This window comes from Pleurodeles waltl, chromosome 10 (genome assembly GCF_031143425.1).
Source record: "Pleurodeles waltl isolate 20211129_DDA chromosome 10, aPleWal1.hap1.20221129, whole genome shotgun sequence".
NCBI classification, from domain to species: Eukaryota; Metazoa; Chordata; class Amphibia; order Caudata; family Salamandridae; genus Pleurodeles; species Pleurodeles waltl.
The window spans coordinates 25734006-25752524 of NC_090449.1; the positions used below are offsets into that span (position 1 = coordinate 25734006).

Sequence of the window (18519 nt, forward strand, 5' to 3'; positions counted from 1 at the left end):
GCAGCGATGAGTGCTGTAAAGTGTTTTCTGTGTGTGAGGGTAACAGAGGCAGAGATGAGTGCTGTAGAGAGTGGATTCCACGTGAGGGTAAAACAGACACGTGCGTGCTGTGGTGCGGTAGGTCTGAGCTAGACGGTACACGAGGCAGATAAGCGCTATAACGAGACATTTGTGCGCAATTTATTTACATATATAAAAGAGACAACTGTGTGTTGTAGAAGACAACATCCAAGTAAAATGATGAAATGGACAGAGAGATGGGCGTGTGCATTGGAAGCCCTGTCACAGCCGTAAAAGAAAGGCGGTGGGCATTACGGAGAAATAGCTCTGCGTACAATTGCACACACAATAGATGTGTGCTGTAGAGAGGGAGACCTGTGCAGTAAGGTAAAAAGAGACGGGCGGAGAAGAGTGCTGTGCAGAGGGAGCTTGGCGCATTCTGGTAAAACAGGGACAGGAGAGTGCTGTGTGAAGGAGCTCAGCTGTGCACGCACCAGTGAGAAATAAAGAGACAGGCGGAGACGTGCTCCAGAAAGGAGGCTCCCTGCCTCGCCGCGGGTCACACTTCCAGCCCGCTCCGCCACTGCCAGACCCCGGCCACCCTCCACCATACTCCGTAACCGCGCTCTTACGCACACTCTTACACCCGCTCTTCCACAGCTCACTCGCTCTACCCTGCTCCCTTACACCTCCGTCCCGTTCCTCCACACTACTAGGCCCGCCCCTCCAGAACCCTTGCCCCGCTCCTCCAAGGTTCCAGACCCTTAGCCCCACTGCTCCAAGGTCCCACCTCTCCACACCACTAGCCCCACTGCTCCAAGGTCCCACCTCTCCAGACACCTAGCCCCTCTCCTCCAAGGTCCCACCTCTCCACACCCCTAACCCCACTGCTCTAAGGTCCCACCTCTCCACACCCCTAACCCCACTGCTCCAAGGTCCCACCTCTCCACACCGCTAGCCCCACTGCTCCAAGGTCCCACCTCTCCAGACACCTAGCCCCACTCCTCCAAGGTCCCACCTCTCCACACCCCTAACCCCACTGCTCTAAGGTCCCACCTCTCCACACCCTAGCCCCACTGCTCCAAGGTCCCACCTCTCCACACCACTAACCCCACTGCTCCAAGGTCCCACCTCTCCACACCACTAGCCCCACTGCTCCAAGGTCCCACCTCTCCAGACACCTAGCCCCTCTCCTCCAAGGTCCCACCTCTCCACACCCCTAACCCCACTGCTCTAAGGTCCCACCTCTCCACACCCCTAACCCCACTGCTCCAAGGTCCCACCTCTCCACACCGCTAGCCCCACTGCTCCAAGGTCCCACCTCTCCAGACACCTAGCCCCACTCCTCCAAGGTCCCACCTCTCCACACCCCTAACCCCACTGCTCTAAGGTCCCACCTCTCCACACCCTAGCCCCACTGCTCCAAGGTCCCACCTCTCCACACCACTAACCCCACTGCTCCAAGGTCCCACCTCTCCACACCACTAGCCCCACTGCTCCAAGGTCCCACCTCTCCAGACACCTAGCCCCTCTCCTCCAAGGTCCCACCTCTCCACACCCCTAACCCCACTGCTCTAAGGTCCCACCTCTCCACACCCTAGCCCCACTGCTCCAAGGTCCCACCTCTCCACACCACTAACCCCACTGCTCTAAGGTCCCACCTCTCCACACCCTAGCCCCACTGCTCCAAGGTCCCACCTCTCCACACCCTAGCCCCACTGCTCCAAGGTCCCACCTCTCCACACCGCTAACCCCACTGCTCCAAGGTCCCACCTCTCCACACCACTAGCCCCACTGCTCCAAGGTCCCACATCTCCAGACACCTTGCCCCTCTCCTCCAAGGTCCCACCTCTCCACACCCCTAACCCCACTGCTCTAAGGTCCCACCTCTCCACACCCTAGCCCCACTGCTCCAAGGTCCCACCTCTCCATACCCCTAGCCCCACTCCTCCAAGGTACCACCTCTCCACATCCCTAGCCCCACTTCTCCAATGTCCCACCTCTCCATACCCCTAGCTCCACTCCTCCAACGTCCCACCTCTCCACACCGCTAGTCCAACTGCTCTAAGGTCCCACCTCTCCAGAGACCTAGCTCCACTCCTCCAACGTCCCACCTCTCCACACCGCTAACCCCACTGCTCTAAGGTCCCACCTCTCCAGACACCTAGCCCCACCCCTCCAAGGTCCCACCTCTCCACACCCCTAACCCCACTGCTCTAAGGTACCACCTCTCCACACCCCTACCCCCACTCCTCCAAGGTCCCACCTCTCCACACCCCTAGCCCCACCGCTCTAAGGTACCAACTCTCCACATCCCTAGCCCCACTGCTCCAAGGTCCCACCTCTCCACACCACTAGCCCCACTGCTCCAAGGTCCCACCTCTCCAGACACCTAGCCCCTCTCCTCCAAGGTCCCACCTCTCCACACCCCTAACCCCACTGCTCTAAGGTCCCACCTCTCCACACCCTAGCCCCACTGCTCCAAGGTCCCACCTCTCCACATCGCTAACCCCACTGCTCTAAGGTACCACCTCTCCACATCCCTAGCCCCACTTCTCCAATGTCCCACCTCTCCATACCTCTAGCTCCACTCCTCCAACGTCCCACCTCTCCACACCACTAGTCCAACTGCTCTAAGGTCCCACCTCTCCAGAGACCTAGCTCCACTCCTCCAACGTCCCACCTCTCCACACCGCTAGTCCCACTGCTCTAAGGTCCCACCTCTCCAGACACCTAGCCCCACCCCTCCAAGGTCCCACCTCTCCACACCCCTAACCCCACTGCTCTAAGGTACCACCTCTCCACACCCCTACCCCCACTCCTCCAAGGTCCCACCTCTCCACACCCCTAGCCCCACCGCTCTAAGGTACCACCTCTCCACACCCCTACCCCCACTCCTCCAAGGTCCCACCTCTCCACACCCCTAACCCCACCGCTCTAAGGTCCCACCTCTCCACACCCTAGCCCCACTGCTCCAAGGTCCCACCTCTCCACATCGCTAACCCCACTGCTCTAAGGTACCACCTCTCCACATCCCTAGCCCCACTTCTCCAATGTCCCACCTCTCCATACCCCTAGCTCCACTCCTCCAACGTCCCACCTCTCCACACCACTAGTCCAACTGCTCTAAGGTCCCACCTCTCCAGAGACCTAGCTCCACTCCTCCAGCGTCCCACCTCTCCACACCGCTAGTCCCACTGCTCTAAGGTCCCACCTCTCCAGACACCTAGCCCCACCCCTCCAAGGTCCCACCTCTCCACACCCCTAACCCCACTGCTCTAAGGTACCACCTCTCCACACCCCTACCCCCACTCCTCCAAGGTCCCACCTCTCCACACCCCTAGCCCCACCGCTCTAAGGTACCACCTCTCCACATCCCTAGCCCCACTTCTCCAATGTCCCACCTCTCCAGACACCTAGCCCCACTCCTCCAAGGTCCCACCTCTCCACACCCCTAGCCCCACCGCTCTAAGGTACCGCCTCTCCACATCCCTAGCCCTACTGCTTCAAGGTCCCACCTCTCCACACTGCTAGTCCCACTGCTCTAAGGTCCCACCTCTCCAAACACCTAGCCCCACTCCTCCAAGGTCCCACCTCTCCACATCTCTAGCCCCACCGCTCTAAGGTACCACCTCTCCACACCCCTAGCCTCACTCCTCCAATGTCCCACCTCTCCATACCCCTAGCCGCACTCCTCCAAGGTCCCACCTCTCCACACCTCTACCCCCACTGCTCTAAGGTACCACCTCTCCACACCCCTAGCCCCACTCCTCCAATGTCCCACCTCTCCATACCCCTAACCCCACTGCTCCAAGGTCCCACCTCTCCACACTCCTAACCCCACTCCTCCAAGATTCCACCTCTCCACAACCCTAACCCTACTGCTCTAAGGTACCACCTCTCCACACCCCTAGCCCCACTCCTCCAATGTCCCACCTCTCCATACCCCTAGCCCCACTCCTCCAATGTCCCACCTCTCCATACCCCTAGCCGCACTCCTCCAAGGTCCCACCTCCCCACACCTCTACCCCCACTGCTCTAAGGTACCACCTCTCCACACCCCTAGCCCCACTCCTCCAATGTCCCACCTCTCCATACCCCTAGCCCCACTGCTCCAAGGTCCCACCTCTCCACACTCCTAACCCCACTCCTCCAAGATTCTGCCTCTCCACAACCCTAACCCTACTCCTCTAAGGTCCTACCTCTCCAGACCCCTAGCCCCACTGCTCTAGGGTCCCACCTCTCCACACCTCTAGCCCACTCCTCCAAGGTTCCACTTCTTCACATCCCTAGCCCCACTCCTCCAAAATACCACCTCTCTACACACCTAGCCCCACTGCTCCAAGGTCCCACCTCTCCACAACCCTAGCCCCACTGCTCCACGGTTCCACTTCCCACACCCTAACCCAAGCTCCTCAAAGGTCCCACCTCTTCACACCCATTGCCCCACTGCTCCAAGGTCCCACCTCCCTATATATCTAGGCCCACTGCTCCAAGGTCCAACCTCTCCACAACCCTAGTCCCACTGCTCCAAGGTCCTACGTCTCCAGACCCCTAGCTACACTACTCTAGGGTCCCACCTCTCCACACCCCTAGCCCCACTCCTCCAAGGTTCCACATCTTCACATCCCTAGCCCCACTTCTCCAAGGTCCCACCTCTCCATACCCCTAGCCGCACTCCTCCAAGATCCAACCTCTCCACAACCCTAGCCCCACTGCTCCAAGGTCCCACCTCTCCATACCCCTAGCCGCACTCCTCCAAGATCCAACCTCTCCACAACCCTAGCCCCACTGCTCCAAGGTCCCACCTCTCCATAACCCTAGCCGCACTCCTCCAAGATCCAACTTCTCCACAACCCTAGCCCCACTGCTCCAAGGTCCCACCTCTTCATACCCCTAGCCGCACTCCTCCAAGATCCAACCTCTCCACAACCTTAGCCCCACTGCTCCAAGGTCCCACCTCTCCAGACCCCTAGCCGCACTCCTCCAAGATCCAACTTCTCCACAACCCTAGCCCCACTGCTCCAAGGTCCCACCTCTCCATACCCCTAGCCGCACTCCTCCAAGATCCAACCTCTCCACAACCTTAGCCCCACTGCTCCAAGGTCCCACCTCTCCAGACCCCCATCCACATTCCTCCAAGGTCCATCTCTCCACAACCTAGCCCCACACCTCCAAGGTCTCACCTCTCCAGACCTCTAGCTCCACTCCTCCAAGGTCCCACCTCTCCAGACCCCTAGTCCCACTCCTCCAAGGTCTCACCTCTCCAGACCTCCTAGCTCCACTCCTCCATGGTCCCACCTCTCCAGAGCCCTAGTCCCACTCCTCCAAGGTCCCACCTCTCCAGACCCCTAGTCCTACTCCTCCAAGGTCCCACCTCTCCAGAGCCCTAGTCCCACTCCTCCAAGGTCTCACCTCTCCACACCCCCTAGCCCCACTCATCCCACCCCGCTCATCCCCCACACTGCCCCACTTCTCGGCACTATATGGCGCCCCCTTAGCTCCCAGCCTGCTCTTGCGCACCCACCGTCCTCGCCCACAGCCCCTCACACGCTCAGCCAGCCTCGCCCCTCCACACCCTCGGACTGCTCCCCACATTCATACCGGCTCGCCCTTACCGTGGCTCCGCATGATGATCGGGGGCTCCGGCTCTTTCCGAAGACGCACAGGTGCAGGGCCATCAACTTACGGAGAAACGAATAAAACACAGAAAACCGGAACGAACGAATAAATCGAGGCAAGCAAAAGAGGGTCTCGCTGTCCACGGCTCGGCGCCCCGTCCCCGCGGCTGTGGGGGATGCTGCGGCTCGGCCGGTGCGGTCGGGGCTGTATCCTCGCGCTTCTCCTAGCCCTGGCTCTTGGAGCAAACTGGGCTTTGCAGAGGAGGGTCTCCTCCCCCGCCTCCTCGTCTGCGCGAGGCGCACGCACCGCCACCACAGCCACCCTACTGCAAGAGAGAAATGCCTTTAAATATTTAAGATCTGCCAGAGGGCGGGGGAGCAGCGGGAGGCTGAGATGCACATTCCGTCACACGGGATGGAGGGCTGCTGCCTCCGTGTGCGGGGAGGCACGGCGGCGGTACCGGCAGCATCGCCGCAGCGGGCACGCGAACCAGCAGCGGCGGCACCGTGCGACCACCTGCAGATTCAGCACCACCTGCTGCATTACCGCCACCAGCCGCATCTTCAGCACCACCTGCTGCATCACCACCACCAGCCGCAGCTTCAGCACCACCTGCTGCATCATGAAAACCACCTTCTGCATCACAATCACCCACAGCTTCAGCACCACCTGCTGCAGCACCGCCGCCAGCCGCCGCTTCAGCACCACCAGACACTGCTTCTGCACCACCTGAAGCATCATCACAACCACCTTCTGCATCATCACATCCTCCTGCAGATTCAGCATTACCTGCTGCATCACCGCAACCAGCCGCAGCTTCAGCACCACCTGCTGCATCACCACAATCATCTGCAGCTTCAGCACCACCTGCTGCATCACCACCAACTGCAGCATCATCACCCACCACAGCAATCCTAAAGCCTGCAGCTTTAGCACCAGCTGCATCAACGCCATCAGCTGCAGCTTCAGCACCACCTGCTGCATCATCACAACCACCTTCTGCATCATCACAATCTCCTGCAGCTTCAGCATCACCTGCTTCATCACCTCCACCAGCCGCAGCTTCACCACCACCTGCTGCATCAGCACCATCAGATGCAGCTTCAGCACCACCTGCTGCATCATCAAAGCCACCATCTGCATCAAACCCACCTACAGCTTCAGCATCACCAGCTGCAGCACCGCCACCAGCCGCAGCTTCAGCACCACCAGCCGCCGCTTCAGCACTACCTGGAGCATCATCACAACAACCTTCTGCATCATAACAACCTCCTGCAGCTTCAGCATCACCTGCTGCATCACCACAACCAGCCACAGCTTCAGCACCACCTGCTGTATCATCACAACCACCTTCTGCATCAACACACCCTCCTGCAGCTTCAGCACCACCTGCAGCATCACTGCCACCAGCCGCAGCTTCAGCACCACCTGCTGCATCACCATGACCACCAGCAGCTTCAGCACCACCGGCTGTATCACCACATGGAGCTGCAGGTTCAGCACCATCTGCTGCATCAGCACCAACCGCAGCATCATCACCCACTGCAGCATCAAAAGTACCTGCAGCACGACCACCACGTGATGCATCACCACTACCACCACAGTGGCAGCACCACCTACTGCATCACCAACTGCAGCATCATCCCCTACCACAGCATCATAGGCACCTGCAGCTTCAGCATCACCTGTGTATTACCACCACTAGCCGCAGCTTCAGCACCACCTGCTGCAACACCAACTGCAGCATCATCACCCACTGCACCATCAGACGCACCTGCAGCTTCAGCACCACATGCTGCATTACCGCCACCAGCCACAGATTCAGCACCACATGCTGCATCACCACCAACTGCAACATCATCACCCATCGCAGCATCACAACCACCTGCAGCTTCAGCACCACCTGCTGCATCACCACAACCACTTACAGCTTCAGCACCACTTGCTGTATCACCGCTAACTGCAGTAACATCACCCACCACAGCATCACAACACCTGCAGCTTCAGCATCACCTGCTGCCTCACAACCACCTGCAGCTTCAGCACCACCTGCTGCAACACCACCGACTACAGCATCATCACCCACTGCAGCATCACAAGCACCTGCAGCTTCAGCACCACCTGCTGCATCACAGTCAACTGCAGCATTTTCACCCACCACAGCTTCACAAGCACCTGCAGTTGCAGCACCACCTGCTGCATCACATAAACCACCTGCAGCTTCAGTACCACCTGCACCACCAGCACAACAACACTCAGCTTCCACACCACCTGCTGTGTCACAGCCACCCTCAGCTTCAGCACCACCTGAAGATTCATCATCACCTGCTGCATCACCACAACCATCTACAGCTTCAGCACCACTTGCTGCACCACCGCCAACAGCAGCATCATCACCAACCCCAGATTCATGAGCACCTGCAGCTTCAGCATCATCTGCTGCATCCACAACCACCACAAGCAGTAACCTCACCTGCATATTCACCATCAGCAGATTCTGCTTCATCACAACCACCCACAGCTTCACTATCACCTGCTGCATCACCACAACCACCCACAGCTTCAGCACCACCTGCTGCATCACCACAATCACTTGCAACTTCAGCACCACCTGCTGCATCACCACAACCAGCCGCTGCTTCAGCACCACCTGCTACAACACCACAACCACCTGAAGCTTCACCACCACCTGCGGCATCACCACAACCACCACAGGTTCTGCACCACTTGCTGCATCACCACAACCACCTGCTGCTTCACCACCACCTGCAGCATCCAGAGCAAAATCACAAGCACCTGCAGGTTCAGCACCAACTGCTGTATCGCCAGAACCACCTTCTGCATCATCACAACCAGCTGGGGCATCACCACATTACCACTACCACTGCAGCAGCAATCTCACCTGCAGGTTCACCATCATCACCTTCTGCATTATCGCAACCACTCACAGCTTCACTATCACCTGCTGCATCACCACAACCACCTGCAGCTTTAGTACCACCTGCTGCATCACCACAACCACCCGTAAGTTCAACACCACCGGCTGCATCACCATAACCAGCAGCAGCTTCCCCCTCCTGCATCACCACAACCACCCACAACTTTAGCACCACCTGCTGCATCACCACAACCACCTGCAGCTTCACCACCACCTGAAGCATCACCACAACCAGCCCCAGCCTCAGCACCACCTACTGTATCACCACAGCCACCCAAAGCTTCGGCACCACCTGCTGCATCACCACAATTAGCCACAGCTTCAGCACCACCTGCTGCATCACCACAACCACCACAGCTTCAGCCCACCTGCTGCATCACCACAACCACCTGCAGCTTCAGCACTGCCTGCTGCATCACCACAACCAGCTGCTGCTTCAGCACCACCTGCTACAACACCACAACCACCTGAAGCTTCACCACCACCTGCTGCATCACCACAACCACCACAGCTTCTGCACCACCTGCTCCATCACCACAACCACTGCCAGCAGAACCCTCGCCTGCTGTATCATTACCACCTGCAGCCGCTGCATCACTACCTGCTGTCCCACTGCATCACTACCTGCTGCACCACCTCCGGCTGCAGTAGAATCACCAGCACCATCACAAGCATCATCATCACTTATAACAGCATCACACGCACCTGCAGATTCACTCTCACCACCTTCTGCATCATACCAAGGCCCTGAAGATTAATCACCACGTCCACCAGCAGCACCTTCACCTGCTATATTATCACCACCTCAGCAGCTGTATGACTACCTATTGCACCACCGCCAGCTGCTGCAACACCATTGCCTGCAGAATCACAAGTCCCTGCAGATTAACTTTTTTCCTGAAGTAGGTCCTTGAGCTTTATCAATCTAATCATCAGTCAATCAACCACCCTCAGCTTAATCACCACTTGCTGCCTCATCACAACAAACAGCAGCATCACTACCTACACTATTATCATCACCTTCACTACCTTCAGCACTATCAGCAGCGGTCCTACCACCTAATGCACCATCAACAGCAACATTACTATCTGCAGCATCACCATCTGCTGCATCACAACAAACACTGGCAGCTTTATTATCACCACCTCTGGCATTCTCATTACCACCTGCAGAAGTACCAACACCTGCAGCCCCACCACCGGTGGTACCAGCACCTGCTTTATTATCATCATCAGGATCAAAGCATGTCACATTATCACAGACATCAGAAGCTTCATCACCATTTCCTGCTGCATCATCACAACCATCAGCAGCAGCACCGTCATCTACATCAACATCACCACCTGCAGCACCATCATCTTCAGCACCAGCTACTGTTGTATCATTAGCAGCAGTATCATCACCACAACCTGCTGCATCATCACAATCACCAGAAGCATCACTACCTGCTACCCAGCAAAGCCATCTGCTGCATCTTCACCTTCAGCATCATTACCTGTAGCATCAACACTTGCCACAAAGTCACAAACACATGCAGCTTCATCACCCCAACCTGCTGCATCATCACAACCACCAGAAGCACCAATACAATCACATCAACTCCACCTTCTGCAGCATCAAAAATACTGCAGCTTCATCACCGGCATCATCATTACCCACAGCATCATTATCACCACCTGCATGTCCATGAGCAGCATATTCACCAACAGCAGCATCGTAGAAAAGTCCCCACTTTCTGGCATGGTTACCCAGACTTTTTGCCTGATGTCTGTGAGCTTAGACTGTTTTCACTGGGATCCTGCAAATGAGGATCCCAGTGATTGTGCTCTCTCCTCCAGATTTGGTTGTCTTGGTACTTCTTACACCCCAAAAGTTGCATACTTGTGTGCCCCTATAAGTCCCTGGTAGATGGTACTTAGGTACCCAGGGCATTGGTACACCAGGGATCTCCCATGGGCTGCAGCATGTATTATGCCACCCATGGGAGACCATGCAAACAGTGTCTGCAGGAATGCCAATGCAGCCTGTGTGGAATGGCGCATTCACACTTTTCACTGCTAGTCACTACACCAGGTCACCAAAGTGCAAAGTGCAGGTCTCTGGGTGTGTGGGCACCCCTGCATGAGCAGAGGCGCCCCAACAAACTCCAGTCTCAATTCCTTGGACTTTGTAAGTGTGGGGAAGACATTTTGGGGGTCATTATGAACACAGCGGTTTTCACCACCGTGTTCATGCTGGCGGTCTTTCCAGTGACCGCCAGCCCCCCTGGAACCCTGCCGGATGTATTATGAACATTTTGATGGGCCGGCAGGCGGAAACATTGTTTCCGCCTGCCGGCCCAGCAGAATGCCTGGCCGGGACATTGCCAGCGGCTCCACATGGAGCCGCCGTCAATGCCTCTGTGCGGTGGGTGCAGCTGCACCCGTCGCGCCAATCACTGCCCGTAAATCGGGCAGTGACCTGCACGATGGGGCACTGCACAGGGACCCCGGAGCACCCCTTCCGCCAGCCTTTCCCTGGTGGGGACACCCGCCAGGGAAAGGCTGGTGGAAATGGGATCATTATCCGAGGGGCAGCAGCGCTGCCCTGTCGGATAATGATGCCGTCCACCACCAGGCCGTGGAGGAGGGCCGCCTATGGCAGCCCTCCCTGTCATCATTATGTGGCGGTGTGGGCAGCCATGCCAGATGGCGGGGTTTCCTGCCACCGCCGGCATGGCGGCCCACACCGCATGATCATAATGAGGGCCATTGTCTATGTACTGCCACTGGTCTCTACCTGTGGTCCAGCTACATAATGGTATCTCCGAACGTGAGCATGTTTGGTATCAAACATGTCTGAAGCATACCCCAATGCTGATTCCAGTACTGGTGGCATGATTCTATGCACTCCAAGGTTTCCTTAGAATATCCCCAGTTCTGCTCCAGCCAGTCTCCCAGGATCTGTGGGAAGCCTGTGCTGCTGCAGCCCCCCAGACACAATTCTGCCCTCCTGCTGCTTGACCAGCTCATGCAGGGGGCAGCAGAAAAAGGATTTCCTGTAGGACAGGGGTGCAACCTCCTCTCCTTTGGAAATAGGTGTTACTGAGCTGGGGAGGGGTAACCTCCCCACTCCAATAGACTGCTTTGAAGGGAACATTTTGAGCCCTCCTTGCATAATCCGGTTTGCACCAGCCCAGGGACCACTTGTCCCTGCTCTGGCACGAAACACACAAAGAAAAGGGGAGTGTCCACTCCCCTATCCTGCTCCAAGTCTACGGAGTGGCCACTTGGTTCTGCCATCTTGGAACCAAGGTGGGCAGAGGCCTCTGGGAGCATCTGACTGGGTAGGCCAGGTAGCCGACGTCAGTGACCCCTCCTGATAGGTGGTCACCCCAGAAAGTGACCAAACCCCCTTTTCTGGGCTATTTAAGGACTCCCTTGAGGGTGAGTCCCCAAATTTGCTGTGCAAGACTCCACCAGGAACTCTCTGCAAAGACATCCTCTGCTCCTGGCCTCTGTGACCGCTGCATGACTACACATGAATTGAACAAGACTGCACCGCCTGGCGTTCATTTACTGACAAAGGAAGGAACAAACATCATGAGCAGCATCATTACCTGAGGCACCACAACATGCTGCAGCATTCATTAGCATTCATTAGCACCACCTGCAGGATGCCTATAAGCAGCACTAAGACAATCATTAGCAGTATAACCTCAACTGGCAACACCATCAGTGGCATCACTACCTGTAGCATCACAAATTGCTGAGCTCTCATATTCACCTGCTGTTGCATCACCACCACCTGACAAATCGTCCCTTACCTATAACAATTATGAAGAACACTGTTCCAAAAATAAAAAAAAATGAGACACTAATAATACACAGGGGAACTTGATAGCCAGGAGCAGAAGAGCCCTCACACACCCAATAGGATGTCAAGCTTCATCACTGGGCAAGCTCCTCGTCAGACTTGCACTGCAATGTCTGACAGGCCACCCCTTTAAGAGAAGAAGGGGGCTCTTAGCCTGAGATCTTATTACCAATGATAGTTATGCCTATGATGAACACAAACCTTAGGTGTACACAGGAGAGGAAAAAAGGTGAAACATAAAATTGGCTCTAAACCGTAACCATCATTTTTAATAATTAAGAATGGTTTAGACCAAGGTTAAAAACTGATTTGGGGAGTGCTTACGGAGATAATGCTCAACCGCACTCTCATTCCATGTAGATAAAGGAAGATGAACACTATCTAAATTCCTATAGTGCTAGGTGAACATGTTTCGCCTCTGAGTGGTCACACGATCCAGTGACGCTTCTTCAGGACCAACAATATAACTTCTCCTGATAATATTACCTAGACCCAATTAGGATACAATAAAGTGAATTTTGTCAGGTCACTTACTCATACCAACCGCACGTCATGGTCAGTCTATTCAGCAAGTCGCCCTGTGAAATATAAAGGCAATAGTACACATTCTATGAACAAGTTGTGCATAAAAAGGTGATTTAAAAAATATATGACAGGCACTAAACAACTACTTTGCTTGTAAATGACCCATGTGAAAGCAATCAAGGGAAACATAGGCTTCCCAAATTAAAGCGTAGGCTCCATAGGAATGCACGTGCCCAGAAACAGGTATGCGGTACTAAACAAAATAATATACAATAAACAATGGTTTGTTAAGCATAGATGTGTAGAACAAGTAGTCATTTGATGTTGGTAATCATGACCCACACATATCCACGATACCAAATAAAGTGCCCACAATATAGTCACATGGAAAAAGTTGAGACAATATGTCGAGTTCAAACAAGTAGCAATAGTGTAGAAAAATGATGTCTCAGTCCCCAAAAGAAAAACAAAGGAATTGAGTATGGAATATTATAAAAAGACAAGGATCATTTAATTATACAAAACAGGGAAATCACCCTGACGCCAACAAAGTGAGTTTGGCTGGTTGGAAGGCACAAAGCTAAGTAACACAGTATTTCTAATGAAGTGTTGCTAATCTCCGTGGTCCACAAAGCAAAGAGTCAGGAGCATGCAGATACTTACTAGCGGTGCTCCTGATTCTGGCCGGGAACCTACCCGGGGGCCGCGTTCCTGCATACAGAGGTAGAACATGACCACAGCGTTTTTAACAAGAAAAGACCGTGAATGCGCGCGGAACCCGGAAATGGTTCCAGCGTGCTTATTGGTTGCAGCGTGTAAACAATCTTTTTTTTTTTTATTTCCTTTTCTTCCTTGATGGTCATTTGCCCCTTTTACTTTAAGGGAAATGCTGCTTTTTTCATACTCATGAATATTTTTCCTGCTATGAGCAGGCCTTTTTCTATTTCTAATTTCCCCCAGGCCACATGATTGTGTGCAGCCAATAAGCACGCTGGAACCATTTCTGGGTTCCCCGCGCATTCACGGTCTTTTCTTGTTAAAAACGCTGTGGTCATGTTCTACTGCTGTATGCAGGAACGCGGCCCCCGGGTAGGTTCCCGGCCAGAATCAGGAGCACCGCTAGTAAGTGCTCCTGACTCTCTTTGCTGTGTGGACCACGGAGATTAGCAACACTTCATTAGAAATACTGTGTTAGTTAGTTTTGTGCCTTCCAACCAGCCAAACTCACTTTGTTGGCGTCAGGGTGATTTCCCTGTTTTGTACAATTAACTGATCCTTGCCTTTTTATAACATTCCATACTCAATTCCGTTGTTTTCCTTTTGGGGACTGAGACGTCATTTCTCTACACTATTGGTAATTGTTTGACTCGACATATTGTCTCAACTTTTTCCATGTGACTATATTGTGGGCACTTTATTTGGTATCGTGAATATGTGTGGGTCATGATTACCAACATCATATGACTACTTGTTCTACATGTCTATGTTCTACACATCTATGTTTATTGTATATTATTTTGTTCAGTACTGCATACCTGTTTCTGGGGACGTGCATTCCTATGGAGCCTGTGCTTTAATTTGGGATGGTAAGCCTATGTTTCCCTTGATGGCTTTCACATGGGTCATTTACGAGCACAGTAGTTGCTTAGTGCTTGTCACGTATTTTTTACATCACCTTTTTATGCACAACTTGTTCATAAAATGTGTACTATTGCCCTTATATTTCACAGGGCGACTTGCTGACTAGACTGACCATGACGTGCAGTTGGTGTGAGTAAGTGACCGGAAAAAATTTACTTTATTGTATCCTAATTGGGTCTAGGTAATATTATCAGGAGAAGTTATATTGTTGGTCCTGAAGAAGCGTCACTGTATCTTGTGTGACCACTCAGACGCGAAACATGTTGACCTAGCACTATAGGAATTTGGATAGTGTTCATCTTCCTTTATCTACATGGAATGAAAGTGCGGTTGAGCATTATCTCTGTAAGCACTCCCCATATCAGTTTTTAACCTTGGTCTAAACCATTCTGAATTATTAAAAGTGATGGTTACGGTTTAGAGCCAATTTTATGTTTCACCTTTTATCCTCTCCTGTATACACCTATAGTTTGTGTTCATCATAGGCATAACTATCATTGGTAATAAGATCTCCGGCTAAGAGCCACCTTCTTCTCTTAAAGGGGTGGCCCGTCAGACACTGCAGTGCCGGTCTGACGAGAAGCTTGCCCAGTGATGAAGCTTGACATCCTATTGTGTGTGTGAGGGCTCTTCTGCTCCTGTGTACTTCATAACTGTTATAGGTTGTATTCGGGAGACTGTACACTGGACCATCAATCTCCCTGTTCCCTCTCTTATCATTTACATCATCCCTTACATCATCATCTCCCTGTAGCAAGTCTATCAGGAGCACTATGACCACCACCTGCAGCATAATCACCACCAGCAGTACCACCACCTGTAGCAACATCACTGGAGAAATCCCTATCTGCTGTATCATAGCAACCACCTGCAGCAGCATCTCCACCCACCGCATCCTCACCTTGTGCAGGATCGCACACACACACACACACACACACACACACATCTGCATCATCATCACCAACCCCAGCAGGACCATAAACAGCACCAAGACCATTACTAGCATCATAATCACCACCTTAAACATCACCACTTGTAGCACCATAATAATCACCTGCAGCAACATGCTACACCACCACATGCAGCAACATGCGTGAAGGCAGCATCGTCAAGCATAATCACCAAATGTAGATTCACCAACTGCAGCACAATTCGTTCACCTCTAACATTATCAACACTTGCTGCATAACCACAGCACAAACCTTCAACACCAGCGGCATCATCACCAGCACCATCATCACAAACACCAATAACATCATCATCATCTGCAGCAGCATCACCTGAAGCACCATCACCAGAGACATCACAAACTGCTAAATTATCACCACCTGCATTATCATTATTACCATGAGCATCACAGTCTACAGTATTATCACCAGCTGTATTACCACCTCAACATTGCCACCACCAGCAGAAGCATTTCCAGAAGCAGCATTAGCACCAGTGGCATAATCACACCCACCTACAGCCTGAGCGGCAGTACCAGCAGCAGCAACATTACAAACAAGACCACCAGCAACAGCAGTATCACCCAAAGCATAACCAACAGCATCATCAGTAGTAGCACCACTTTCAGCATCATCAACATCTTCATCATGATTGGTATCACCAGCAACAAGACCATGACCATTACCACAATCACCAGCAGCCTCATCACCAGCAGCATTGCCAACTGCTTCTTCACCATTTGCATTATCACCATCACCTGTGACATCGAGATTAGTGGCATTTTCACTAGTGCTACCTGCAGAATCATCACCAGCATCATCGCCGTTTGCAGCAACATCACCTGCAGCATCACTAACAGTATCACCACCACTATGGGCATCACTACCAGCAACAATACAACAGGCAGCATCACAATCATTGGCAGCATCATCACTAGCTACATCACCAGGGGCATAATTATCACAACCACCTGAAGCATAATCACTACTAGCAGCAAATCCTACATCATCATCATATCTGAAGCTGTCCCACATACTTTACCATCACCTCTAGCATCATGAAACAGGCATCTTCACCATCCTGAGCTTCATAAGCACATGCAATATCAACAATGGCAGTAACAGCATCTCAATCACCACCAGCATTGTCACCAGGAGCAGCACCACAATCACCAACATAATTACTACTATTAGCACCATAGTCACCAGAAGCATTACCACCAACAACATATTAACCACTAGAAGCAGCATTAGCAACAGTGGTATAATTATCAGCAGCCTCAGCACCAGCTACATCATCACTAATAGCATCATCACCAGCAGCACTAGTAGGAGGTATCAATAGCAGCTACATCACCATCAGTATTAGCATTGCAACCATCTGCAGTAACATCATCACCTGCATTACTTTCACTGTCTGTCTACATCATCATCACCTACAGCACCATCACTTTAGCATTATCACAGCCGCCTGTAGCCCAATCACTATCACCTTCAGAAGCATCACCACCTGCAGTATCAAGATCAGCAGCATCACCACCTCAAGCAGTACTATAACAACAGCAGCATCTCCTGGAGCATCCTCACCTGCAGAACCAAAATGAAACAATACTTAGCAACCTCACCGCCTTCAATAGCAATACTTACACCAACAGGAACAGAGGCAGCAGTTACAGCACCACCTCCAGAAGCAGCACCAACAACATCATCACCAGTCACATTCGGCAACAGCAGCATCATCGCCACCGGTAGCGTCATTGCCTGCACTGTCAGCTGCATGAACACCAGTAGCAGTCAACAGCAGCTACATCACCAGCCCCATAATCTTAAGTCACCTGCACCATCATATCACATTCTGCATCACCATCAGCAGCAGCCACGGTGCCACTGACAGCATCAACGGTTGTATGTGATTTCACAGAATAACAATTTCATGGAATACGATTACTGAGAAACCATGTCATCTAAACTGTTTAATGGAAATGTTCAGAATATACCATATTCAGAATACAGAACCTACCATATATCTGTTTGTATAAACCAATTCATAGATTGTCTTTTTGGTCAAAATTGGCTTTTGCCGGTCTCACTCTCAGAAATAGTTTTGTCTGAGATATTTCTTTTTGTGCTTTACTTCAGAGGACAATATCTCATATTTATAACTTTTACACTGTAAACAATTACTGGGGATGCTTTTAATTCACTGACCCATCACCACCTATAAACACCATCCATCGTTGACCCCTCACAATCCCTAAACACCATCAATCCATGCCCCTTAAAATCATTCATCACACTTAAGCTACACTGATCCCTGAAGCCCAAAAGTCCTTTCTACCTCAGAATTCCACCATCCCAGAAACATAAAATCACTCACTGCCCCTAACTCCACCCATTGCTGAACCCAATAAACCCCTTTCTACACCTACAACTCCACCCATCCCATACCCTTAAACACCTCAGCACACCCACACTCCTCCAATCCGTGAACCCTAAAAAAAACCTCGATGTCCTTAAATGTCAGCCATCCATGACCTATATGAGCTCCTCATCATGCTAAACTACTCACACCTGAACCTTAAATACCCCTTTCTACATTTAAACTCCACCCATCCCTGAATCCTTAAAGCTCCTCACCACCATAAACCCCACCCCATCTTGAACCTCAAAAACTCTTCACCACCCCAGCCACTACCCATACGTGAACCTTAAAACCCCTCACAAGCCCTCAACACCCTTACACTTCACCCATCCCTGAAACCCAATAACACCTCACACACCTAAACACCACTCATCCGTGAATCCTGAAAGCCAATCACTATACCTACACTCCACCCATCTCTGAACTCTAAAAAAAACCCTTGTATGCCTGAACCCCAGTCATTTCTGACCCTATACACCCCTCATCACCCTAAGCATTACCCCTCCCTGAAACTAAAAATCTCACAGTAATCCTAAACACCACCCACGTTTAATGTAATTTTGTGTTT

General features: G+C 52.5%; 1 protein-coding gene across 1 annotated transcript; it reads right to left on the bottom strand.

The window, feature by feature from the left end:
• Positions 1-9515: 9515 nt before the first annotated feature.
• Positions 9516-16564, bottom strand: LOC138262297 (circumsporozoite protein-like). The gene is made up of 3 exons (XM_069212197.1): positions 16066-16564; positions 15785-15910; positions 9516-9970 (listed from the first exon to the last, which is right to left on the bottom strand). The coding sequence occupies exons 1-3, from the start codon at positions 16562-16564 to the stop codon at positions 9516-9518; spliced, it is 1080 nt and encodes a 359-aa protein (XP_069068298.1).
• Between the last annotated feature and the right edge of the window lie 1955 nt (positions 16565-18519).

Excerpts from the sequence above, each read along its gene's own strand:
- LOC138262297 (XM_069212197.1), bottom strand. The coding sequence starts at position 16,564 with ATGTGGGACAGCTTCAGATATGATGATGATGTAGGATTTGCTGCTAGT. Across the intron at positions 15,911-16,065 it reads TTGTAATGTTGCTGCTGCTG|GTGGTGATAATTTAGCAGTT; the intron begins GTACTGCCGCTC and ends ATGATAATGCAG. Across the intron at positions 9,971-15,784 it reads TGATGCCGCTGGTGTTGAAG|GTTGTGGTGATGATACTGCT; the intron begins GTTTGTGCTGTG and ends ATGATGCAGCAG.